General features: G+C 41.2%; 2 protein-coding genes across 2 annotated transcripts; both read left to right on the plus strand.

Moving 5' to 3' along the window:
• Positions 1 to 427: 427 nt before the first annotated feature.
• dusp2 (dual specificity phosphatase 2) lies at positions 428 to 2,079 on the plus strand. The gene is made up of 4 exons (XM_068738607.1): positions 428 to 812; positions 1,036 to 1,154; positions 1,258 to 1,477; positions 1,862 to 2,079. The coding sequence occupies exons 1-4, from the start codon at positions 428 to 430 to the stop codon at positions 2,077 to 2,079; spliced, it is 942 nt and encodes a 313-aa protein (XP_068594708.1).
• Positions 2,080 to 9,290: 7,211 nt separating this feature from the next.
• adra2b (adrenoceptor alpha 2B) lies at positions 9,291 to 10,874 on the plus strand. The gene has a single exon (XM_068738388.1). It carries the CDS (start codon positions 9,291 to 9,293, stop codon positions 10,872 to 10,874), a length of 1,584 nt encoding a protein of 527 aa, XP_068594489.1.
• The last annotated feature ends 16,739 nt before the right edge of the window (positions 10,875 to 27,613 follow it).

Below are 27,613 nucleotides of genomic sequence, written 5' to 3' on the forward strand. Positions count from 1 at the left end.
TGCGCGCAACAGGAAAGTCAGCTTTGACGTCATCGCCTAAACTCCCGGTTAGGTCAAATATGGTTGTTCCGTCTCTGACGTACTTTCCTTTTGTGGAATTGAGGGCGGAGACGCGTTGTCCCCCCCCCCCCCCCCCCCCCCCCCCGCACATCTGTTCCCGGTGAACAAGTAAAACTCTTAATCTTAAACTGATCCTGACAGACAAGACGGAGAATCCGACAACTCCAATACACTCTATATCTATTTGTAGTAGATTTTAAAATACTCTGAAGTAACAGTGACAGTTACACTTGAAATCCACAAAGAAATAAGCTTTAATTTATTTATTTTTTAGTGTTATTTTTCTTTTCTAAGAAGAAATCTAGAATTTCCTTTTTCTTTTCTTCCTTCCTTTCTTTTTTTTTTTGCATTTCTCCACCTTCCAGCCATGACTTCAAACAGCGAGCCGGTGGACATCACCGCCGATGAGCTGCACCACGCACTCCGGACCCACCGGGACCGGCCCGCCTCCGGCTGCGTGGTGCTGGACTGCAGGCCTTTCCTTGACTTTTCTCACGCCCATATTTGTGAGTCCCGAAACATTCACTGGAACTCAATGATGCGTCGTCGATCCAAGGGCACGGTGGTGGCGCTGGAGTCGCTCATCCCGGACAGGAGCCTGTTGGGCCGGCTGCGGCGCGCGGAGCTCTGCGCGGTGGTCGTGGTGGATGAGAGCAGCCGCTCCGTGGGTGACCTGCAGGCAGAGAGCGTGGGCCACATGCTGCTCACCGCCCTGCAAAACGAAGCTCAGACGCAGATCTGCTTTCTACGAGGTAAACAGGCATTTATTTAAAACGACAAATTATTGAAGGCAGCTGATTGCGTTCATTTTGGAGGTTTTGGACATAAGCTAAGTGTATAATTTTACGATAAAAATCTAATTAGACCTCAACAATAAGCTATTCAACTTATACATGAATACATGCAGAGTCTTTTTTTTTTCCTGCATAAGTACTTTTAGATAATTTATTAATTCGGGTTTTTTTTTCCATTCAGGTGGATTTGAGGCATTTTCAGCAGCCTGTCCAGAATTATGTTACAACTCTGCCAGTATCGACCTCTCAATTGAACCCGAGCCAAGAGTGACAGAACGGAGGACACCAGGATATGATCAGGTTAGTTAAAATTCGCTTTTATAACAGACATAGAGCGGTATGAAACATTAAAGTGAGCGTTCGTCAATGTAAAGTTCGTCTCTTGATTTTGTAATCTATACAGGATGGTCCGGTTGAGCTGTTACCCTTCCTGTTCTTGGGCAGTGCCATCCACTCCTCCTGCAGAGAAACGCTGGCAGCCGCGGGCATCACAGCTTTACTCAACGTTTCCTCCACATGCCCCAACTTCTATGAGGGGGAGTTTCAGTACCTGCGGCTCACGGTGGAGGACAGCCTAGCTGCGGACATCAGAGCCTGCTTTGCCCCTGCCATAGCCTTCATTGGTGAGCTTGTCCTCTAAACACCCAGCTCCCAACCTGTGTACAGTTAGTTAGTTAGTTAGAAAACACACAACAAATCAGTTTCAGCTTGATTAGTGAACTTACTGAATTATTATGTTTTTATTCTCTAAGCAGATTGCACACCGTGATCTAGTTTGCAGCCAGGACTTCTGGGCCGACTGCATAATCATCTCATTACAAAACAAATGGATAGTACTGCACAATCTGCAGAGGAGAAAAAACTGTAGTGTTTCTTTCTTTTCTGACATTTTATTATATCATTTAAAGGAGAAAACAACATTACATTTATAGGAGTTAAATTTGTTTGAATTTCTACGGTCGTCTCGAGTCATGATTACTGTACGTTATTCTCCGCTCTGCCTGCAGACTCGGTGAAGCAGTGCGGTGGTCGGGTGCTGGTGCACTGCCAGGCAGGTATTTCCCGCTCTGCCACCATCTGTCTGGCGTACCTCATGCACACACAGCGCGTCAAGCTGGAGGAAGCCTTCGACTTCGTGAAGCAACGGCGTAAAGTCATCTCCCCCAACTTGGCATTCATGGGACAGCTGCTGCAGTTTGAGACTGATGTTCTCTGTCAGGGATGAGGACCCAGGCACATTAAAAAAGGGACATTTAAATGGCTGTACCTTTCTATTCCAGTCCCCCTGTCTGCTGATGCCATTGTGCTGGAGTGGAAGCAGCTCATTCAGCTCACGTGTTCAAATCTACTCTTTGAAAGTCGTACATTTCAGAAGTTTATACTCTGTTCTTTCAGATGAAATGCTACGTGTGCAGCCTGAATCACAGGCATAGAAGACACGTGTAGCACTGATGCAACAAGCACACATTTGCAATATGAACTCAATTCCATGCTGTCAGCAATCAGGATTCTGAGCCAGCGAGTTAGAGCAGCTATGAGGTCATTTCTCAGACGGCGTTTACGTATGAGGATAATGGTGCCCGTTTGTCCAAATATGTGTGTGTGTGTGTGTGTGTGTTTGAATTATCTCCCTGATCTTTGGTAAGGGTTATCTTATTTTCATACTCAAAGTAATTCTTTCACATTTAAAAGTGCTGTAGCACTTATCTATTTATGAGACAATACTGTGTTAACTACTTAAAGAAATAACGGATGAATATCAAATCTTATGGCCTAATTTATAAAGATTCACTATCTGCACTTGGTGTTTAATATAAACTCAAACTGAGGGTGTTTTATTTGAAGGGTTTTTCATATTATTGCTCTCTATTAGAGCACTTTATACTTTTAATGTTTTAATTATATTGTCTTGATTCCTGCTTTTTCTACAAAAAATAAAAACATGCTGGAGACCAGACTGACTTCATTTGCTCTGATGCCCATGTGTCATATCATACATTTCACTTCTGGATTATCCAGTACTGCCCCTGCAGATAGACATGATGATCTCAGACCAGTTCCTGTCTTGTGGCCTTTTTGTAAAATGCATTATAAACACATAATTTCACTTTCTGACGTTGCTGCACTTGTTTCACCTCAGCAAAACCCAGAGGGTATTAAATTGCGTATTTTGGTGGATTATCCACAGAGAATGGACTTTTCAGTCTAAATTAACCTCTGACATGCATTTCAAATCCGCTTAAATCATGAGAACAGCTTCTTTTTTTTTGACTTTTAGAGGACCAATAAAGGAAATTTGTTGTTGGACAGTTTGGAAAATCCACATCGTTGACTGAGCTAGTATGCATGAAATCTAAAATCAATTATTCACACAAAAAGGTTTACCTTGCAAAATAAATCAATAATTTTGCACTATGCATTTTGATTTAATGCTGTTTGACTAAGTAATAACCCTCTGTGTGAAATGCAATAAACCAATACCATGATCTAATAGGCAGGAATTGCAAAGAAAACTATAAATAGTGAATTTAAGACCAACTGCCACAGCTGTCTCACCCCTGATGGGTAGTGCCACCCACACACTCATATCAGCCGTCCCTAAAATAGTCCACTTCCTCCTGTTCCAGAACCCATTGCTCAATGAGTACCAAAGTGTAGCCGATATGCTTGACTGCTTCCTTCCATGAGCCACAATTTTCCAGACAGAAGTCACAAATGTGCACCATTTTGTTCACTTCAGCTGGAACTCAGTGGCCCCATTATGAAAAAAAAGAGGTCACGTATCACGTGTGTTTGAGTTGTTGGCTCTTCCATCAAAGTCTTTATTTCCAATTTCAGTCTCTCAGAGGACGTCATTTAAATAAGTGATTTAAGTCACAACTGTTTGATATTTCACACACACACACACACACACACACACACACACACACACACACACACACACACAGACACACACAAAAGTAAAAGTGAGTTTGTGGAGCCAGATTAATCATGTACTGTACCTCTGTAGAAAGAAGGAGTAAACAGCCACAGCAGTAAAAGGCTGCTTACAAATTCTAGCTTAGCAAAATGACACATTAGACACTGCCCTCTAGTGACGACTTTTATAATCACAAGAGCTTGAGGCGGTTCAAAAGTCTCCAGCAGATGACGCCAGCAGACTGTTTACCAACTGTTAGAGCTTCTCTGCTGCCAATAACGCAGCAAAGATTCGTCCAGGTTTTATCCAGCTACGCTTCCTATTATATGATTTTTAAAACGTATCTATTTATCTCTGGAAGCAGACAGCCCCCCCCATGTCATTGAAATATCTGTCTCCTGCTCGCTGTACTCAGCTGCCTCTCTGTCCATGAATGTGTCAGGAAAGCAGACTGTTAATACAATACCTCCCAAATGGTGTGTGTGTGTGTGTGTGTGTGTGTGTGTGTTGCATTTATAAAAAGCAGATGGATCACACGTCTGCTCAGTGTGCTGATATGCAGTATTTTTTATTCACAGCTGAAGACTGTCACTCAAACAAGAAATCCCGGCTGGAGGAAACTGTGAATAGACACACATCCCACAATATGTGTGATATTGTTGGCTGGAGAATTACAATCTGGTGTTATTATTCACACTCGCGCTGGCCTGCAGGCTAACAGTTGTCATTATTCAAAACGGAGATAGGATAATTACTGCATGGTCTGCTGGGAGAGCTGAAGGTTGCACAAATCCTCACATACACCCCTGGTGCTACGCTAGGCTTTTAGGGACCCACATCAATGCATTGCAGTGGGAAAATATAAACAGAGAGAGGATCCGGGGGGGGGGGAAGCTCTGCTCGGTATGTTTTCTTCTAATTTAATTTTCACATTGTATTAGGAAATAGTCCTCTCCCATATTATCCCTTTAAAAATATTCAACCCAATATTCAGCCCATCACAACAACATCATCAACAACAACAAACACAGAAAACCAGAAGCTGAATCAAGTCACAGATTAAAAAAGTGTACATTGAGAGAATCTAAAAGGCCAGTGCTTTATTGATATTGACCAGAACTATGAGATTGAGCAGACTCCCACCATACATCCCATAATGCCAGCCATGCAGAGCAAGTCAAGTGATGATATAAATGCATAAGAACAGAGAGCCTGTGTTTTATGGCCCCGCCCCACCCTCACACAATAAGCAGAGGAGGAAAGTCACAAGCATCAAAGGTGTGATAGTTGAATACGAGGACCGGATATTATTTTATTCAACCACTTTTACTTGCAGCATTTCTATGTCCGTTTTGAATCAATCTAATAACTCAAAAAAAGGTTTAAGATGAAAGTATTCAAAGGGAAGGTACGAAGCTATGGCTGTTTATTTGGACCTGAACCATTTCATGACCAGACCATCATAACACTACCATGTCCTAACCTGCAGTTATCTGGCACTATAGTTGGTCTTTTAAGACAAATTATTTTCACTTCTTGAAATTTTTCTTTTTTGGGGGGGGGGGGCGTTAATACACGGAGAGACCCAGGGACATGTTAAAATAATCAAAGCTAGTGCCCTTTCCAGGCCAAGTGTAAACTTTCCATTCTGGATGTCAAGTGGGAATGACTGGGAAAACTGTGCAAGCTCCAGGGAGGCAGCATTTCCTCCAAGTGATGTGCATTATATGTGTACATGTTTTATCGCTCTTATGCAAAGACCACTTCAGATATGATGGTCTGTGAATTGAACAATGTTTGTTCTAAGTCTCCATAACCTTAGCAACAGTGACACACCTCTCCCCCCTAGAATGCGTTACCAAGAATAGTTCAAACATTGAGACGCAGACACTTGATTGGAGTGTTCTCGCTCTTGCACTAAAAGCTTCACCCTTTCTCTTTATATTTAGAATGTTTATTGTGGAGGGAAAACATACAAACCATTATTTGGCTGATAGCTTCAGGTCACGCAATCACACTGCAGGGCTTCCACTTGAATTTCCAAGGGCAGATTTCAGATCTTCTCTGTCATTAAAAGCTGCAATGTGTGGGAGACACACAACAAAAACAAGTAAACAGAACCCCCATGCACCCACACACCATTCATAAGATTGAATGTGTGTGTGTGTTTAAACTGGTAAATGTGTGCACATTGTGTGAGTTTATATCACACAGGCCACCTACGTAATTTTAAAAGCCACAGACTAAACCCTGTTACGATATAATTTATGACTCGGTAAAGTAGCCATGGGTTTCACCCCATAATTGAACCATTGGGCGCTTAATGTCAGATATGGGGAACAAAATATGAGGGATGTTGTCCATGTCTGTGCCTCTCGGGAGACAGAATGTGGCAGGGTGCAGAGGGTCCTAAAGGGAAGTGCCCATCAAAAGTTTAAGCACAAACAATCTAAACTTCTGAGGGAAACTATAAATGCATAAGCAGAGAAATGGAACGCTGTGTCCCTGTGCTGCACCTCATCTAATGAGCAGCGATGGAAGGTAACTGCATTTATCCTGTCAGCGTTGAAGAATGAGTGGCTGAGTATGATTACAGTATATATAATGACATTTATTTAATAAGAAAGTATATAATTTAAATGTATTTCATGAGGAAGTAACTCTTTTTTTTTAGAGCTTTCATTAAACCCGTCTCTTGTGTTTTCATCGAATGTGTCAGATTTATCGTTTTCCACTATCAAACCAAAAGAAAGTAGTTAATTTTAAGTGTTTGCCGTGAAGCTGTATGAGTTTTCTCACAACGTCTGAACACACCAAATTTAATTCTGAAGCTTGTTGCTTCTTAACTTTGGCCGTCTTATTGAACTTGTGTACGCCCTTGGAGTTCCTCAGTGAGACTACAGTTAATGTTTAATTATAAGTCATGCAGCACATTTAATAATAATAATTAGTAAATAATGGACTTACGGTGCATTCCCGCACTCCAACGTCCACAAGCCTTATTTCAGGTTTCAATGCAACCTCCACGGGAACATACCCCCTTAGGACGTTTACCCCAAGGTGGCCAGACCTGCATGGTGGCAATAGTCGACAACAACGACAGCATTGTTTCAGTTGTTCATTGTTCTCTCAGCCCTAGAATTGAAGGCCTTGCTCACAGTTCACTGTGTCACAGCGTGATGGCCATCGTCAACAGTGAAGCTGAAGAGGAATATTGGAAGAGAGGTTGTTTTTGTTTATGTTGTTCTGGGATGTGGTAAACCTTTCATGTGTAAACGCGGCCTTTCGTTCCCTTTCTTTACTGAATGAATCGCACCAGTCTGTTGTGTTCAAAGGTAAAACTGCAACACAACAGATATTATTTAATCCCTCTATTCATTTTTATTTTTATTATTATTTTTATTTTCTCTAATAAAAACAAGTTTTATCAGCTCAAGCCAGTGAGCATAAAGGCCATAATTAACAAGTGGAAGCTCTGAACTTAATGTTCACAAGAACTTGAGTTAATAAAAAGATGCAACATATTAGGACATAACGTTTATTAGGGAGTTATAATCAGTGAACACGGAACAGTCATTTTTGACCAGGAACTCCATGAAGAAACACGAGGATCAAATAAAATATAAAATATAATAAATGAGTTATTGCACTGAAAGATTTGATTGTCTCACAACTGATCACGAGTCCTTGTTGAACAAGTCCTTGGAATCTATTCGTGCATCACATGCAAAGTGGAATAAAGGATGTGAAGCACGGCAACAGCATCATTTTAGGTGGTACTTGGATTGCAAATAGTTGGTTTTGTCCCAACCAAAAATTAAAGATCAAACCTGTCTCTTAGATTATGAGAGGAGATTATCATGGCCTCTGAATCGCTGGTGATTTACCAGATTACTTGGATACTGATGTAAAGTCTAAAGGTGCAGAAATCGCGCAGGGATATTAACAATTTCTGGCCCGCTTCATCCTCTTGGGTAAATTAAAATGTGAGGAAGAGGGAGGGCGGGGCTACGGGGATGGAGAAAATCAGTATCCCATTACGCACACAGCTCCAATCTGAAATCACTGAGGGGGGAGAACAGTCGGGTCTTGGGAGGTACCGCACTTATTAGACTCAGACTCAGATGCTGCTGCGCCGTGAAGCAGCTTGAGATGTTCCGGCGGAGCGACTGAATCATAGAACTTTGATCGAGACAGAAGCGCCACAGACAGAGACGCGGCTCCGCTCACGCACAGACACGCACAGACTGAAGCGGATCCTCTCACGCACAGACACGCACAGACAGAGACGCGGCTCCGCTCACGCACAGGCACGCACAGACTGAAGCGGCTCCTCTCACGCACAGACACGCACAGACTGAAGCGGCTCCGCTCACGCACAGACAAGCACAGACTGAAGCGGCTCCTCTCACGCACTGACACGCACAGACTGAAGCGGCTCCTCTCACGCACGGACACGCACAGACTGAAGCGGCTCCTCTCACGCGCAGACTGAAGCGGCTCCTCTCACGCACGGACTGAAGCGGCTCCTCTCACGCACAGAATGAAGCGGCTCCTCTCACGCACGGACTGAAGCGGCTCCTCTCACGCACAGACTGAAGCGGCTCCTCTCACGCACAGAATGAAGCGGATCCTCTTACGCACAGACTGAAGCTGCTTCTCGCCGGGCGCATTTCGCCGCTGAGGAAACAGCTCGCTTTGACTGTCCCTGTTCGTGCGTAATGGAGAGCTGAAGGTTAAGTCGACTCTTATTTTTGTTCGATTACTCTGTCAAGAGTCAGACTATCATTTGCAGGGAAGTTCGTTACAGTGTAACTTGTAAGTGACTCTAATACGCGAAGTTTATTTCACTTTGTGTCACGCTTTGGGATACGCGCATCCGGAGACGAGACCGCGGCGCGCACAGAGCGCAGATAATGTGATCCAATCCGTTTTATATCGAGCGTCGCTTATCTGCAGTCAACCTCAAATGAGATAAGACTGGACTATAATTATAATATATAATATAATATATAATATATAAAATATAATAAATAAGACTTTCACATCTACAAGATTATAATTAAAAACCCGCTCACGAAAAACGGGTCAAAATTTGTGTCTCAAACACACATTTTACTTCTTCGGCCATTTAAGAAACTTGTGCAAAGGTGGACGCACAGTTTTCCTTAAACGTCCTCTCGACATTTGAGAGAAAGAGTCCTGTAAGATTTGAATTGAAACGCACCTCTTTGTGTCTTGACGCATTTACCCAGGAAGGGTTTTGTGTGACTAAAATGGATTTGGAAGAGCTGTCGTTCAGGATGCAAGTGAGCTAAAGAACGAAGACAAAACCAAAACAAGCGGAGGTAAATATCACAACTTGTTTTACTCATCATTATTTAAGAAGTAGATCTGTTGTTGTTTATAGCACGAGTCCGCCTCATGATACTGTGAAAACGATTCCTTACGCTCACCAAGTGAACCGCATTCTTAATTTTGTTTTAGTCTCTTTAGACTCCAGGACGTCTCGTCCCATGGTCTCGGTTTTGGACAGCGGCTGCTCCATGGGGCCGAGCGGCTGGAAGAACAACGCGAGCGGCTCCGGAGCCTCTGCCCCCTGCAACCAGAGCTTCCTAATGCTCGCTCCTTACTCCCCTGAAGCCACTGCAGCTTTTGCCACAGCCATAACCTTGATGGTGACGTTCACCATTGTGGGGAACTTCATGGTCATCGTCGCTGTCTTGACAAGCCGGTCGCTTCGGGGTCCACAGAACCTGTTCTTGGTTTCTCTGGCTGCTGCGGACATTTTGGTGGCTACGCTCATCATTCCCTTTTCACTGGCCAATGAACTGCTCGGCTACTGGTATTTTAAGTCTCTGTGGTGTGAGATCTACCTGGCGCTGGATGTGTTGTTCTGCACCTCCTCCATTGTGCACCTGTGCGCCATCTCGTTGGATCGCTACCTGTCCATTTCCAGGGTTACCTATGGGCGTCAGCGGACTCCCAGACGGATCAAAACTGCTATCTTGGTGGTGTGGCTCATCGCTGCCATCATTTCCTTTCCTCCCTTGCTCTCACTGACCAAAAGCAAAGGAGAGGATGAAGGGAATGAGCATGGACCCCAGTGCCATCTGAACGATGACAGCTGGTACATCCTTTACTCCACCATTGGCTCCTTCTTTGCTCCATGCCTCATCATGATCCTGGTCTATATAAGAATCTACCAAATTGCCAAGCAGAGGACGCGCTGCCCACCCGGTGAGCCCAGGAAGGATGGGATTGGCTCTGCAACACCAAGTCAGCCTCCGAGACACATGCAAGCCAATGGGAAAGATGAACAAAGTACCCTCCCTTCATCACACAAAATGTTGCTCAGACCACCCACCCCCACCCTCACCAACACCAACTCTTCTTCCTGTGACGAGTCTCAAAATGCACAGGATCCCATCTCTAAAAATCTCCTACAACCTCCACCCGCTTCTCCAGCCATGACCCCTGTCTCCCTAAATATCTCTCCCCGTGGCCCCCCAACCCCTTCCCCTGGGGCTGAGTCTTCTCCCGCGAAGTCTAAAGAGGAGAGGAAGAAGGCCAAGAGACAGGGAGGGAAAAAAGTTGATAATAATACTAGTGACAGCTCAAGCACAGAGAGCGATATGGAACACAGCCATCAAGAAGAAGGTCGAGGCAGCATCACCAGCATACCAGGATCACCGCCAGCTGGGGGTGTCCCATCCAGGGCTTCTGTCAAGCACTACAGGGGCATGATGGTCACCTCTAAGGGGGCTCGGCTGGTTCAAGGGAGGAAGTCCAACATCCCGAAAACCCCCGGAACAGAGAGGCGCAAAGCCATGGCCAACAGAGAGAAACGATTCACCTTTGTTCTGGCGGTGGTTATCGGCGTCTTCATGGTGTGTTGGTTCCCATTCTTCTTCTCCTACTCCCTGAAGGCAGTGTGTCCACAGACATGCGCCATCCCAGATTCACTCTTTACGTTTTTCTTCTGGATAGGTTACTGCAACTCCTCACTCAACCCAGTCATATACACAATCTTCAACAAAGACTTCAGGAAGGCCTTCAAAAAGATAGTGTGCCGAAGCACTAAGGGTACTTTGTTTTAGAATACAAATGCAATGTATAGAAGTCTGTTAAAAAACAAAAACAAAAAACAATCTTAAGTTCAAAATCTTAAGTGAACATTTTAAAGTATTTTCCTGGACAATCAAAGGGCTGTTTTAAAACATGTTAAACTCTGGAGATTCCAGGTTCAAAATTTAGAGTTTTTTTTGTTTGTTTATTTCAGCCATGCTTTACATAAACAGCTAATTTGGACTGGAAAATCACATTTTACAGAAGATCCACTCTTTACAGGTTGTGGTGTGGAAACAGAATAATAGAGGCAACAGTTTCGATGTCGATATTCAATAATGGTAGTCTGTAAACAAATGATAGTGAGTTATAAAGAACCAGTTGGGAATTCTATTTAGAATGAGGAGGCCAGGTTTTTGATGTAGTTTCATTGTCATGAAGGAACTCCAGGGCAAAGAAAGCAGGAGAAACGGAGGCTATAAAGCGGCCTTAGATCACAGCAAGCCATGGCTTGTGATTTATCAATACAGACCACAAGGGCAGTGGTGAGTTGATGCTTAAATTTTTCCCCTAGCTGCAGGGCAAGCATGTGTTTCCTTGACTTTTATTGAAATGTGCAACAAGTGTTTTTGTAATCCTAAATATGATAGCACAAACAAGGGCACCCTTTGAAACTGAACTTGTAGACATTCATGTGGAAAGTCCACATGTCAGGCACTGCGCTCTGTGGTTAAGTAGGACTCACAATGCTCAGGTTGTTAGTAATGTTGATCATCGCTTTCCACTTTCATGACATACCGAGTAAGAGGTCACACGAAGTTGTATTTTATTGAGATATCAAAGAAAGACCTGGTGACCTCCCTCATCCTCTAAGTTTGTCCTTTCCTGCTTTCAATTTCATCTGGACTATCACGTCGATGGAGCGGACTAAGTAACCCGTCAAACGTGTATTTTGGACATTTAAATATCAATCCTGACAACTGGTGTTATAACTGATTATAACCTCTGAAATGTCATTCAGAGGCTACCCAGAGGATCTAACGGGAGGGATATCTGCAGAAGACTGAAAATCCTAGACTCTCTCATTTTAAAACGTGAACATTATTTTCCTGAAACCCTGCTTGCTGACCTGCAGCAGTATTTTAACAGGCAGACATTTACAATGACTGCAAAGAACACACGAACAATGCAATCATGGATGTGTAATGTTACCCCTAATTACACCCACAAACTGTCTTGGCTGAGTCACATTTTTCTAGTGCTTCTCTCACGTCATCATTTGTGTGTGGCACTGTGTTTTGTCACTAAGAGGTAGGCGGATGTTTGGGATGTTTGTCTAACAAGAAGAATGAACCTCTGTCGCTTTCCTCAACAAACTAAATGAAAATGTGTCTGGAAGTGATCAGTGTACAGACTTATTGGCTTCATGGGACAAGGGCTGTCAGCAGCAACTCTTCAATTTACTAATTGCCCTGTTCTGCTGACCTGTGTGTGTGTGTGTGTGTGAGTGTGCATGTGTGTAGGTGGACCTAACCTTTGTGTGTCAGTGCCTCTTGTGGCTGTTATGTGCCACAGATCTACTGTAATATTGATTCACACAGAGACCAGATTTCTTCATGCCAGGCAGCGTTTGATTGTCATCTGAATGTTTACACTCGATGGGAATATTGCCATCTTGAGAAAGTCTTATTGACCTGAAGGTCAAAGTTCATTGGCGGTATTGCAAACAGGGCTTTTTAGTGTTCACCCTCAAGGCACCAAAGAGCCTTACAGGAAACCAGCTTGACTCAGTGATATCTGGCTCTGTGTTTCTTTCATGAATTATTACAATTGAAAAAAAAAACCATGTGTTATTTATTTCAAACTATTATATGTTTTCTGTTACCTATTTGTTGTTGAGTTACCGTGCTTTTTTCTGAAAGTGAAGCAAGGTGGAATTGATCTTTGAGCAAGGCAGTCACACAGGCGTTTAATATCTTGCATAAAAGCCATGCGCCTACTATGTGAGCCTCAGCTCTATTTGACCTTCGGAGATGCATTTGTTTCAACGGAACATGAACTTTGAGTTTTGTGCTGATGCAAAACCTTCAGTGCAACATTTGCCATCAACGCTCCATGTAGTTATAGTACAGCATAATGTTCACATACACATGGAGATTATTAATCAATGTACAATTCAACAAGCATACTGCAATAAGACAATATCGCTTTGCTAGTGCTGAAACCTTTCCTGAAACAGTAATCAAATAATAAAAGTCGATAATGCACTTTCATTTAGATGCTTTGCTGGCTTTGTTCAGGACATTAAGGCTACAATCTACACTAAACACAGCTGCGTGGAGATTCAAATGAAGAAACTGAAATGTTGAGAGTGAGAGCTCCGGGCACTTCATCTGAAATAGAAAATAACTAACAGCTAGCAGAGATGTAATTAGAACAAAAATATAGCCACAGATGTCTTGGATTCATATTGGGTTTTTGTTTTGTTTTTTACAATAAATGTGACTATCAATGCAGCACAGAGCTTCATATGCAGTGACACTGCTGCTTCGTTTATTTTACTAAACTATTAACTGTGGCTTAAAGGTGACAGATGTGGGAATCTGCATTCTGATCACCACCCTTTCCCCTGACGCTGCCTGGATCTTGTCTAACCATCTTCGGACCAAGCTGCAATCCTCTATTGCCCATCTGTCAACATCTCTTCAGTTTTGCAAATAAAATATAAATACTTGAAAAAGGATGAGTTCATTGGTTTATGTCGTATATTTCCACATCACTGGGAGTGAAAGAACAGGAAATATATTTTCCAGGAATAGAATTTGTAATACGTTTTTAGAAAATCTTTAAAAAATAAATAAAAAGAATCCATATTGAACTGAAGAACATAAAGTAATTTCTAGTCTACATGAAGAGCTCTGAATGATGAAACAACTTCAGGAAACAGCCTGGAACACTGTGGGCTGGTTGTACTTGAAGACGTCTTTGAAAATCTCTTATCGCAGTGGGACATGAGAAGTAGGGCACAGCAGAAGCGCGATAATGTTGCCTAGTGCCAAGATAAATATAAGAAGTCTCATTAAAGGAACTTAAGCATGTCGGCAGAAGCCACAAAAGCTGACACACACTCCCTCAATGTGTGCAGTTTGGTGATTCCTCAGCACTGAATCAAGCCTCACTGACCTGTATTTCAATTCAAATATACTTTTGTCAGGGCACAGACAGGGAGAACCCAAAAGCACGACAGGAGATGGGAATCCAGAAACGTAACTTTAATATGCACACGGGTGGTCTGCCCAAATCTGGCTTGTATCCTCATAGTTTCTTTCCCATATTTATGCAGAATTTGTGATTTGAGGTCAACAAATAACAGAAATCAACAATTAACTTGCATGTCCATGCTGTGGGGAGAGCTGCGTCCCTGAGCTCCATGCTGTCGAGCTTCATTTGGAACAAAAACTGAGGCCAGCAGTGGCTGTCATGGGCAGGGCTGGGCTCAAAACAAGAGTGAAGGAAAATGTATTAATCTGTTCAGCCAGTGTCAAAAGAGTGGAATATACTGGAACGATATCTGGTATGCGATTGGGTGACAGCCCACCTCCAACGCTACTCACTGGTGAATGGTGTGGCAGGGCCATGCCATGGTGCAAACAGGCGACAAACAACAGCCATTCATGTGTGTCTGCAGAACACATCCAAAGTCATGGTCTCAAACACATCATCTCAAAGCATGCAGTCATGGCCCTAACACACACAGAGAAAGTACAGCAAGCAGTAAACTCATTAGCCTCTTATTCACACCAACTTGTTTCTAGGGAAGATGAGCTCCTGTCCCAGGATAAAAGTGCCCTGAAACACAGAACATGCACACAAATACAGACAGACACACATTAACCTTCATATTTAACATTTCCGATGGATGGAGCATTCCACAGTATGAATATGTATGTATTTGTTTGTGTTCCAGCAATGAACACTTTCCATTTCCAATTTCCACCACGCTACAACACCAGACAGATTCCTCCACTCTGTAATTTGGCTGTTGAAAGCTCCCAAAAGGCAAGATGAAAAATGAAAAGCAGAATGCACACAGGCTCTCTCTTCATGTCGAAGGTGGAGGAATTGAAATGCTGTTTCCCTTTGCGAAATGTTGTGATACAAATTTCATTTTTAGAAGGCACAAGCAATTATGATTAGAATCACCATGGGACATTGTGGCGGTTTTAACTCTGTGTGTGTGTGTGTGTGTGTGTGTGCAATCTTGTGTGCAGCTCTAAACTGAGCTTTTGATTTTGAAATGAGAACATTTCTGGAAACGTTTTTGAAAAATTACTTCAAAGAGTTGGTTGAAGAGCTAGACCCTGGGTTGTACATGGAATTGTTTACTCTTTTTGCTGCTACTTGTTCTTTTCCTTGGGTTCAAAATATGCACAACCAAACAGAAATCAGAGGGTGCAAACCACCTGATAGTTATTCGACAAAAACAAAATTTCACCAATGGCGACTTTGTTCAGGATGTGATTTGGCACCAAACTGAATCTTCTCTGCGTCATTAAAGCCTGACTTTAGTTGCATGTTGGTGGTGCTGTTATTTGTTCTCTCACTGTTGTCCTCATCGGGGCATCGTCATCTAATTGTCCAAGTGTGTAGATATTTTTGCATATTTATTTATTGCCTGTGTGTTTACAGACATGTGCAATTAAACTCCTACAGGATTTAATTCATAGTGTATGGCTCTCTAATATCATGGCATGCAGTATCTTCTGTCATAAGCCCAACATTGTTCGACTGGAATTTTCTTTTGTCATGGAATTTTTATGAAAGAAGAATCTTTTATGCGTCTCAGTGCATTTGCGTTACAGCGACTGTCAGTTGGTCCCTTGAACAGCTGCATTAAACTGATTGAATTAAACTCGAATTTAATCCCATCCCACCAAAGATTCACTTATATCGTAAATCACCAAATTCAATCTGAGAACTCATGCTGCCGGGACAAATGACTGCAAATGATCTCGTTTGACTCGATTCTTAAATTATAACATAGTGGACTATATCAGAGAGGTATTATACTATATATGTATGTTTGCTACTGATTGCATTCATCTGTTTGATGAAGGATCACCTTGATGATAGTCTTCAAAAGGCACAGGTGTGCAAAAGTGTGCGAGTGCATGTTTGAATGAAATCTTTTCAACAATACAGTTAAATATTATTCACTACAGTGTGAAAGGCACACAAAAATAAGCCATGTACTGAAGTTTTCCAGTTGTTAAGGAAATGTCATTCTCTTGTGGCCTCATTCCTGAATTACGAGAAGGCCTCATGTCTCCTTTCCCTTTGGGCACAATTATTACCTCCGCGGAGGCACGATAACTCAAATAGTTATGGACGGATCTATATGAAATTTTCAGGGTTTGTTGGGAATGTTCCCAGGAACAGATGGTTACATTTTGGTGATGATCTAGAAGAGACCCTGGATTCTGAATCAATTTTGTTTTTGTTAACATTGCAGTCAATGGAGCTTCAAAATTTGTTCCTCAATATCTCGGTTGATTATTGGCCGATGTTTATGGAATTTGACACAGTCATGTAAGGTGGGGCGCTCTATCTCACCACCAAATGTAATCCAGATCAGATCCAGAATGAGGCCAGTAAAAAATATTTAATTCTAACATTTAAAACCCCATTTAAGGATTCAAAAATCTGTGAAAAATACACATCAACTCTGATTCACTTTTACTTTCCATGATTGGTGTATAAAGATTCCAAGAACAATTTAGAAACTTTTGATGATCCAGATCACCATGTGGCTGGTATAAATCTAATTATGAGGGGAATTAGCTGCTTGGCCGAGGTCTGCGCTCTGTGCTTTTCAAGTTGGATTATGATTTTAATGGTCGCACAACCTGTAGCATCATTGTGCCTTCTGGTGTTGATAAGGGAAATGATCGAGATGCTAAATTACAGCATTATTATCATCAGGAAAAGCAATATAGAGCCAACAGCTCTGATGAGAATTCAATTCACAACTGAATCATCTGATTGAAAAGGACAGGCGCAGCAATTGAAATGTCCATAAAAGCTGCAGTTGATGTGGTGGCAGATCAGCATATAATTACTGAGGCAATGTCTTTGGTTGTCTGAGATTTACAAATTATGGCAGCAGCTTTATTTATAATGGAAAGGTCAGGAGCTTCATTTAGACACATACACGGCCATAAGCTCACACGTCACACAGACAGACAAACTCAAGCCTTAAATATAGATGCACATGACCTACAATCATCTGCACAAACACACTTATGAGTGTCAGTGCACAAAAAGACACACACACACAGCTCAAAGTGGTTTTGACCTACAATAATCAATGCATACTTCTGTGTGTACGTGCATGCCTGCGTCCATGAGAGACAGAGAGAGAGAGAGAGAGACCTTTGGCAAAAGAAGCAGAACAGGATGTGCTGTTTTGGAGTGTCATGTCCTGTCTAAGCTATTCAGTAGTACAGTAGGTTTGCTAATAGACTTTGTGAGAAGTTTTCTGTAACAAATCATGTTCTGTCAACATGACAAGGCTCACTTAAATCAATATACAAGGCTATTCACGGATTCCACATCGTTGTCGCCTCCTTCACTCGCAGAGTAGTGTTAAATGTCTGCATTTGGTTGCTCTTTCCACGCATTTAATGTGCCGGTTTGGTCCAGTAGAATACTGACACTGCTTCTTAAAAATATGTACGTAATAAGGACAACAAAAATCATGGGTAAGAAAGTTTTATAAACTAACCAATACTAATCATAATCACATGTAGTTCAAGTCTCGAGAATGGAGACACAAACAGATATAGTTTAGAACAAACCGTTCAGTACTTCTGATTCTTTCTGAGGTCCACCAGCACTAATATATGAGAAAGGAACAAAACAACTTGAATCAATGACATGTCTTTGTATGCTTCCAAGAACCACTTGAACTGCAGTTTACACCCTTATTTTGCGAATTCTCTATATGTGACCTCTCTGGGATGAAGAAGCATTTCAAAAAAGCCCTTGCGGTCTTGTTTCCGTTGAAAGTCCTTTGTACATAAATCATCCACAATTAACAATACACATTTAACAATACCCATGCCCATGACCTGATTTATAGACTATAGATGGACATGAAGTTACAAGAGACTCAAAGAAAGCGTCGGTATGATTAAATCAGTTTTTGCAATACTGTCACCTTCTTCTTCTTCTTTTTTTTTTTTACCTCAGTTAAGGTGTTGAATAATGGCAAGAAAAGCGAATGATTTTAACAAACTTAACAAAAATTCGCAATTGACTTGTTTATACTTGTCTCAGTTTAACAAGTCTCTTATAATGTTAGTCTATTGATACAATGCTTTTTGCACATAATGCACACTTCATGGGTTACATTACAAGTTGTTCTTTTTCTGTAAAAGAAATCACACAAATTTTCTCAAGCCTTTACTGGATTTTTTTTTTACTCTAAATTCCATTTTTAAAAAGGTTTCTCTAAAGTCACAGTCACCAAATGATTATGTGTTTCTGCTCACGATTTAAGACAAATTAAATATAGCATCGTTTGATAAATGAGGTGGGTAACCTTAGCCCCCCGGCATCTTCCCACAGCCTCTCCTCTGTGCTTTGAAGTCCTAATAGCACCTGATTTCAGATGCTGTTAGGACTGTTATGTACCTCTCATCATTAGTGTGCATAAAGGGCTCCATGTGAAAAGTGATGGCTCGAGCCAGAAGAGCAACGGATAATTTGGCATGGAAGGATGTTGCTGATTGGCAGACAAATTTGTTAGATTGCTTATTAGGCATTATGGCCAATGAGTAATGAAATGAACAGTAATGAAATATGACACAGGACTAATGTAAATTCTAATCTATTGGTGTTTACGGCAGAGAGAATATGAGAATCTGTATTTACCTGCAAATGTATGTTTCTGAAAGCGTTGCACAGACATCACAGACCACAGTCACAATAGGTTTGCTTTAAGTCACGGACCAAGGCAGGCAAGAACCCAAACGCACGACAGTAGCAGGGAAATCCAGAAACAAAGCTTTATTGTTCGTTACCAGCAGCCAAATCCAGATAGGGGCAGCCCAGGCAGGCAATGAGGCAGTTCCAAATACCAGGCAGAGGTCACAAACCTGATAAATCAAATAGACAGGCAGACAGATCCCAAGGGGCAGGCAAAGAGACGGAATCAAGTAATCAGGCAGAGTCAACACACGGGAGGGAAATTTAGAACGTTTGAATGTAGGAAACATCTCTAAACATCTGGGAGGGGTGTGGTGTCTGAGCTGAGTATAGTGTCCGGGCTGATGAGAGATGGGTTGCAGGTGATGATAGGAGCACAGGTGACAGGAATGAACTGATTGCAGGAGGTGAATCTGAGAAGACAGGGGAAGTTAGTGTGGAAAGTAGCATCGGCGTTCTTATCTACAGCCGCAGACCAGCCGGCCGGCGAGATACCAATACCCGGAGTCATCTCCAGATAAGGTCACACAGGTGTGTTGTGGGAATAACCGGCTGAATCTGGTAACTATCATCAGTATTTTTGTGGCAATTTGGAGTCTTGTTAGAACAAATACGGCATGTATGAGACAAAGTCTTCTCTGTCTCGAGCAATTATCACAGTGGTGCATCCCGATTCACTTTGGAGAGGCTCATCATGTACCAATCTAGCTTTAGTGTTTGTTTACATGTGTGCCCCCTGTGAGATTTATGCGGGTGGATGCCTAATTATCTCAATATTCTGCCTGACTGAAAGTACACTAACTACTTTTGACATTGTGTATAGGGTGCAGATGAACACCCACATATAATAGATACCATTTAGAGTTATTCACAGTGTATATGCTAAGTCAGAGTGAGTCAGTCATGCATCTGCGATATGGAAATGGTTGAGAGGCACCTTAAAAATGCACTGCACTGCTGCCATACATTACTCATCCAGTGCCACCTGCACATATAGATTGTATACAATCTGGGAATGAAGCCAGTGACATCTCTTGTGTGAACTCGTGACACTTCCTATCCTCATTAGGAATCCAAACCAGATGCAATTCCAGATCCCAATAACAAAACTTAAACCAGGCAGCACTCGATAAATAAACCGTTGCCAATGCAGTTGAATTTCTCCATGAAACTCACTTCTTAACACAACTTGTAGTTATACTTCAGTCTGGAGCTCACCTCTAGGAGGCTGGTGCTTTCTCCTGAGGAATAGCTGACTCTAGCTTCCACACAGGATAAGATAAAACTTCATTTAACCCTTGGGAAAATGTATTGTCGATATACTGTATTGTCTAGATTCTCTAGAAAGCATATAAAGCATTTTTATTGAGACAAAGCACAGAGAGCAGCTCTCTCTCAATAAAAGTCAGTCTTGCTCACACAGCAGTCTTTATCAGTTTAATCTGGCCTAATAATCTAGTTTGATCAGTATATGAAGTTCATAGATAAAACTGAATAGTGATTATGGTTAAAGAGGAATATAATGTACATATATAGTATATATAACATATGTATATACAGTATATTATATGTATTATATTCCTTATATTATATAACCTTATATAAAGGTTATATAATATAATAAATGTATGTGTGTACATATATATTGGAAAGATAATTTTACATTTCCCAGTAGCTATTCATTCAATAAGTTTCAGTGCATTGAATGATTTTCACACGTTTTAATCTTTTCTTCTTGGCTTGTCTAATCAGGGGTCGCCACAGCAACTCAACTTTCTCCACTTCACCTTGTCCTTTATCCGAGCTTTGGACCGGCTCAAGGGAGAGGCTATCCGTGCTCCGTATGAGGCTGCATTACACATTTGAATCTTTTATAGCGTCATAATAAAAAAATATATGCTGTGACGTCACGCTGACCGTGGTGACGCATTTACGTTGACTTGGCGCTACCATCTGCGGCGATAGCGCAGCACGCGCGACAGGTGAAAGAAGATAGATGACGTCAGACGCTGGACGTTTCTAAAGAGCTCATGTAATTGGTAAGTAAAATTGTTTGATAATTAAGATGTTTAGATAAAATGTTTCACGTACTGAAGGCTTAGTTTGAAACTTTGAAGTATTCGGGTAGCCAACATTAATGTTAAAAATACGACAGTTAGCTTAAACGTAACTATTATTTAGCCCACGTGAGTGAGTGCTCGACTTCTGGCTGCTCGAGCTGCTGACTGCAGGTTCCCCTTTATTTTTATTTACTTTGCTTGTGACACGTTTATTGATTAGACCACGTGTCTTTGCTAATTGTAAGTTCCGGTGCTTAACAGAGCGTCGCACGGAACGCTAGCAGCTAACGCTAGCTCATCCTCATCCCGAGGCCTGTTCCATAAAGCCACCTTTTTTATAAAATAAACCTGTCTTATTCGGTTTAGACTTGTTTTCACATAATTCGGTTTCATAGAGCAAGTTCAACATAAACTCAGTTATTATAGTAGCCTGCACTAACCGTGTCCGAGGCAGGCTTTAAACCAGAGTTACTCTAATATATATATATATATATACACTGTATATATAAAATGTGTGTGTGTTTAATTACATGGTAGGAAAAAATAGACTAGAATATTTTGATACAACCATGTTAAGTCTTGGACCAAGTACATTTAATATTCAGAAAAGAGAATAATTAGGTAGCTGTGACTCACTAGTTCTCAGAATGTTGAAGGTGCATCGGCCAGTATTTAATTAGGATATATATATTTTTATAAACCATTTTGGTAATTGTTCTGTTTGTTCCTCCTGAGAGGTACGCCTGTAATTGTTTGCCTGCCTCCTGACTACGACTGCAAGCAGAGGAAGCCGGTGAGCTCCCTTTACCCTGTTCACCCCACTTTACATCGCTGTCTGTGTGAAGCTGCACTCCACTCCGTGTTTTCTTGTTGTTGTGCTTAGATTAAAGCGATTCATTTATGCAATATTTTACTTTAAGAGGTAGAAGTTATGTGGGAATTAAAAACTTGGAAGTCACATTTGTTGAATTGACTTATGAGATTTAAAAATCTACACTGACATTAGTGTTTATACCACATATGCCCACGATGTCTGCTATATAATGAACATTTTACTTTGAAACCTCAAATTGAATCACGAAACTGGACCAACTTGCTTGATCAGATAAAAACACTATCGGTGATTTTTGTGAGTTTGATTGGAGTGCGTGTTTGAAACTGGCTAAACAGTCACTTTCAGTCTTGTTCAGGCAAATTCTATTCTATATTCCATACATAAATAGAGAAATGTATTTATTTTATTTTATGAAACTGAGATGTTTATATTTTACTGTTAGTGTTGACCAGCGGTAAGGGGCTCTGACCTTGCTGGGTTATCCACACACTCGCACTGTCCATGCGGTTTTAGAAAATAGAAAATGAATCTGCAGAGCAGTGCAGCTTTAAAGGAAGGGGAGCTGCAACTTCAGCGTGCTGAATGAATAAAACAGTGTAGCAAAAAAAGAATTTGGGTCCTCTTTGTTGTAGCCAATTCAGATTAATCAAAAATTCACAGATTCATTTGTCTGTTTGTTGGTATTGTCGTCTTGTAAGTATACGGCACAGAAGATTCTGTTCTTCCTTAGGCAGTGGGTGTAGTCACACAAAAAACAGTGCTGTGTGTAATACAATGCAGGAAAGATTCCAGACTTTAAAACAGGCATCTGACATCAAAGGGCTTAATCAGTGTTTCACAAATGTTTTTGGCTCAAATTAAACTTTCTAACATTCGTTGAGAGGTTTAACTTTAGCATTGGATTTTGAGCAAGAATAATGTTGTTCTCATTTTGTCCTTAACTACAGCTTTACTTGAAATGGAGTTGTTTGTATCACTTTTGCATTCTTTTCCAACATCATCTGAAACACATTTGCATGCATGCCCCTGCAAATTTTCTCTTAGAAACTAATTCAGATCACTTTTTAGAGGAACAAAAGCGGCAGTATGTTCCCTCCAGTACCATCACAGCTGTGATATGGGTTTTTTGTTTCAATATTCCTGCTGGAGCATGCCGTTAGTGCACGAGCAGCTTCCTACGTCTACAAATTAACACTTGTGCTGTTTCTTTCTTTTTAAATGTCTCTTACTTCACCTTGCCGTCTCCGTTTTTAATTTAACTTTACCCTCCACTTTCTTTCCTTGATCAGATTGTTGCCTCTTTTCCTCACTCCTTCCTTCTATATGTTTCTGTGGAAGTTATCTCATCCCATCCTCTATAATCATGAGAACCACTTGGGAACTGAAATACATTGCTAGGATCTTCATGCATGTCACTGATAAATTGTTCTGCTTGATCTTGGAGAGCAGGATTGCTGTTAGAAACGTTCAACTGATTTGGTTTCGGGAGTAGCACATTTTTCATTATTTTTATGTAATTAAAAAGGAGTCTCGTGGGTCGGCTTTTCATTAAAAATCTTTACTCCAGAGCTGCCGGTTTATTTGCTGCATCCTTACTCTTGTTTGTTTGAGCCTGCTCACCATGCATGCTTTTTCTTTGTCATTGTTGCATTTAAATTTGATCGGTTTTCAGAATAGATTATTCATGTTGGGGGTTTCCTTGCAAATGTATTTGATTTCTATAAAGCTTCATGTTGGTGTAGAGGTGCGCTGATATCGTTTTCAGAAGGGATTAGATTATTAAGGATCAGCTAATGATGAGTACCATCTTGGATAATGGATAAAAGTGTAGTAATTTTGATATCTTTGCCTCATTAATTTGTTGGATAATAGAGCAGAGCTGCTATAGCTGTTGTTCAGGATTATTCTAACATTGGATGAGTTGGATTTTGACACGAGTAAAAATTGTCCATGAACTCAGTAGCAGTTCTGGGCAGGAGAGTGTAGTGGGCCTCCATCCTACAGAATTGACTTTGGAGGTTGTGCCAGGCCACGTGGAGGAGGATCAGATGTATAATCGAGAACAGTTCTGTTCCACTGTGTATACTTATACTTAGACTGCATGTGTGTCAACAGAGATAGATTCATTATGGTGTGAATTTAATGTTCTGCAAAGCTTCCATGCTTATGGTTGCACTGATAGCATAAGCATGGAAGCTTTGCAGAACATTAAATTCACAGAAGTTGGTTTCAGTCTGCACATGGGGTTGTGGTCGCTATCGGAGTTGGGTCACTCCCAAATTGCCTGAGATGGTAGCGATCAGGATTTCATTGAACATATATTCTGTGTACCACTCGCAGCAAGAGAACACTGAAAGAGGAGCGTTGCCTTTGTTAAACAGGGAAGGTAGGAGATGGTCTGACTCTTGATGAAGGCTGTGGCCTGTTCAAATGTGTACAAAAACATGCCTGTGTACAAAAGACAGTGGTGCATTTTCATATTCTTTCCCCATATTAAGCATTTTGAAGGTTAATCAGCATTATTCTGCCCTACAAATCTGTTCATGTTGACATAATTTTTTCATCAACGTTGCCCCCCCCCCCAAAAGAAAACACGTTTCTCAACCCTCCTTTGATCCTCTGAAATTTCACAGTACAGAAACATCCAGTCGGATGTTGGAAACTAAAATAGTTTCTCACAAAGCACTCGTCATACCTTCCAAATTGCAGCTGTCAAAAAGCAAAAATCTTGAGCAGTAATGCCAGTGAGAGTGATGACCTCAGTGAGAATTTAATGTCTCATCCTTCATATGAGAGAGAGAGGCAGGAAATCTGATAAGATTTAGTTTTTGCGCTTACTTGCTCTTCTCACTCTTTTCCTGATGTACTGTTGTGATTAAAATGGCTGTGAAATGTAATATCAGTAGTCCCATTTAGTTCAATTCCTCCCAGAAAGAGGCTGCAGGAGTGCAGGAGAAGTGTTTCATTTCAAATGGTAAATTGATGAATGTTCTTGGCATTTTTTATCCAAATAGTGTTTTTAAACATCTAATGGAGGAGGCAAGGTACAATAATAATAAACAACCCAAGGTATCTTTTTATATTGCATTTGGTGGCATTGTTTCTATCACATCCTTTTTGTGTTTCTATTAATTTATCAGCTATTATGAGGTCTAATGGGGGCAATATATTGTTCCTGTGCATCATATCCATTTTGTCCCTGAATGTCCTCTTAAGATTTTGATCACAATATTTAATGTTCCATTACATATCCATATGAATTGAAACGAGTAGTTTAACTGTAGTATTAATACGGTTCTTACTTATTCTGCAGAGAAACAAATAGGGAAAGAGGGTGTTGTGGAATAGGTAGTCGAATTCAAATGGAACCAATTTGCAGATTAATGTGTAGACACTGTGGAGAAGAGGAGCAGACGCAGCACAGATCTAGTATAGAGAGAGAGCAGTAATGAGAGAGTAGGACAAGACCGTGAGGTGGTAGTAAATCAGACCTTTAGGGGACTGAGAAATTGCAAGGCCTCAGAAGAGATATGGAGGAGTGTTGATTGATAGGCAATAAAGAGTCGGTTGTTTATCACCGGGTTAAGATGGTATTAAGGAGCTTTAGACTCTGGTGACTGACAAATATCACACAGAGACTGAAGAGGGATGGGAGATGATAGAGAACATAATTATGAGGTCGATGTTGGCTGTGGGGTGTAAAGCTAGATGTACACACTGCTGAAAATGTAAAAGAATTGGTATAAGCTTGCAAGCGAAATTAGAATGTCCAAAGAAATAAGTAGTTTCAAGTTGTTTTTGCACTTCCTTTTTATATATTGTAGAATTGTATTGAGCCATTTGTACTTCATAAAAATATTAACGTTGACTGTCGTGTCTGCTATATTCATTTAGATATAATGGTCATGCCTCGGCTTCCTCTGTCGTAGCAATTCTTCAGCCACAAAATAGTTTTGTCTTCTCGTGCTGACAGCAATAATATTTCTTTGTAGTATCCAGGCGCTGTAGTTTCGCTTCTGATTTCCTTGTGTGCTTTACTGTAAAATCAATTTGAGAATTGTGGCCGTATTTAAAAAATAAAAATAAAAATAAAAAAACACTTCTAGTGGGAATGTTTCTATCTCTGCAGCCACAGTTAAAAAGCACATATTTTGTTATGCCAGCTGATTTTTAACTAGCACATCTTAGTATATACTTCTCATATATCAGCAAAATGAGAACTGAGAGCCTGACATTTAAATATCTGTTGGATGCAACTAAATGCTGTCGTTAACGGGCACTTTCCTCTGACTGTCTTCGGCCTGGAGAGGTTGTCATGTGGCTACCAGTTTCTCAAATGTTTTGACCATGAGCCACAACATCCTGCAGTTGGTAGAAGTGTAGCCATACTGCCCATCATTCTCCTGGCAACCAGCTCGAATCCTTTTGCCTGTTACAGAGCCAGCAAGAGACTCTTTTCACTGCCTCCTCCAACCTGCTTGCTGCTTTCTTTCACCCCCCCCCCCCCCCCCCCCTTGCCATTTTGAGTGAGCTTCATCCACACATACTGTGCAGGGGGACACATGCAGCCAGCTTCAACCTTTTTCTGAAGTGTTGAACCAATTAATCCTTTTTGGCATGGTTTCCCTTCAAGTCCTCCCCCGTTTCATCTCTCCACAGAACTGTCAGTAGTACTGTCATGATGATTTCCTTTTCCTCAGCCCATATGAAGATGTCATACCTCGGGGATGTTTGCACTACCTTGGAAAATGTATTTTCTATGCCTGTGCTATCTGCAAGAGGCTTTTCTTGGTCATCTTGCAGGAGAGTGGCTCCCCTCTCCTTTAGCAATTAGATATATGGGGTTAGTCTCCATTGATTTGGACACTTTTGCTATCTTCTGCTGCTCCAGGGTGTCTGCCAATTACTTCCCTGGTAACTTGCACAGTGGTTCCTTCCTCTTCTGCAAAAGATGGATATTATAGATAGAGATAGATATTAGATATTGTTGAAATATATTTTACATTAAGTCAATGTTTTGCTGACGGTGATTGCCTTCGGAGGTCGACCATGGTTTGAAAATTGACCACTAAATGACTGGGCTTCCAGGTTAGCTTAACATTTAGAGAGCTAATTACTGGTCTTTATTGACAATGCTGTGTAGCAATAAATGCATTTTACAATATTGTGAAATGAAAGAAACATTGATTTTGTGCTGCATTAAACTCGATATAACATTATAGTTTAATTATTTTCAAGCTTCTCTCAAACAATAACAGTTGCTGAATGTTTAGCAAGTCCAGGTATTTTACTTGGAGGGTAATTATCCACTGCATAATATTAGTTTCTCATTCTATCGGCTCTATTATGTTTCTTGAGACTTGGCCTTATCTTTTGAGTCTGTTGCTCAGATCTTGTCGCAAAAAGACAATATGTTGAAAAGTAGACACACAGCTTTACTGTGTTGGCCTGTTACTGTAGATAAATCTTATCGGCAAACTGACTGTCAGGAGTGGGATTGGTTCCCTCATCTGTTTTCAATCCTCTGAGAGGTTTTATTGTTGAGTGTAGAGATCTAATTTTCTCCCCACAGAATAGTCATGTCATACCAGCCTAGTCTCTGACAGCAGCACTTCCACATGCATTCATTGAAGCCACAAATCTTTTGCTGCTGCGCAATAGAAAACTGTTAGGCAAGCGATATGGTGTAGATATTTGGGACAATCCCAAAGGCTTTGTTCTGTGCAGGGTTTCGACTGACCCATGCCCTATCCTTATCCTGCTGATACAAGAGCTGGGGAATGAGTTTACTCCCGCCTGATTTGTATTCACATGGAGCATAAAACTGTTAAAATAATTCCCCTAATTTGACTTCTAGTTTACTTATCCACTTACTTTTCTTTGTCCT

Source organism: Brachionichthys hirsutus, chromosome 4, assembly GCF_040956055.1.
Source record: "Brachionichthys hirsutus isolate HB-005 chromosome 4, CSIRO-AGI_Bhir_v1, whole genome shotgun sequence".
NCBI classification, from domain to species: Eukaryota; Metazoa; Chordata; class Actinopteri; order Lophiiformes; family Brachionichthyidae; genus Brachionichthys; species Brachionichthys hirsutus.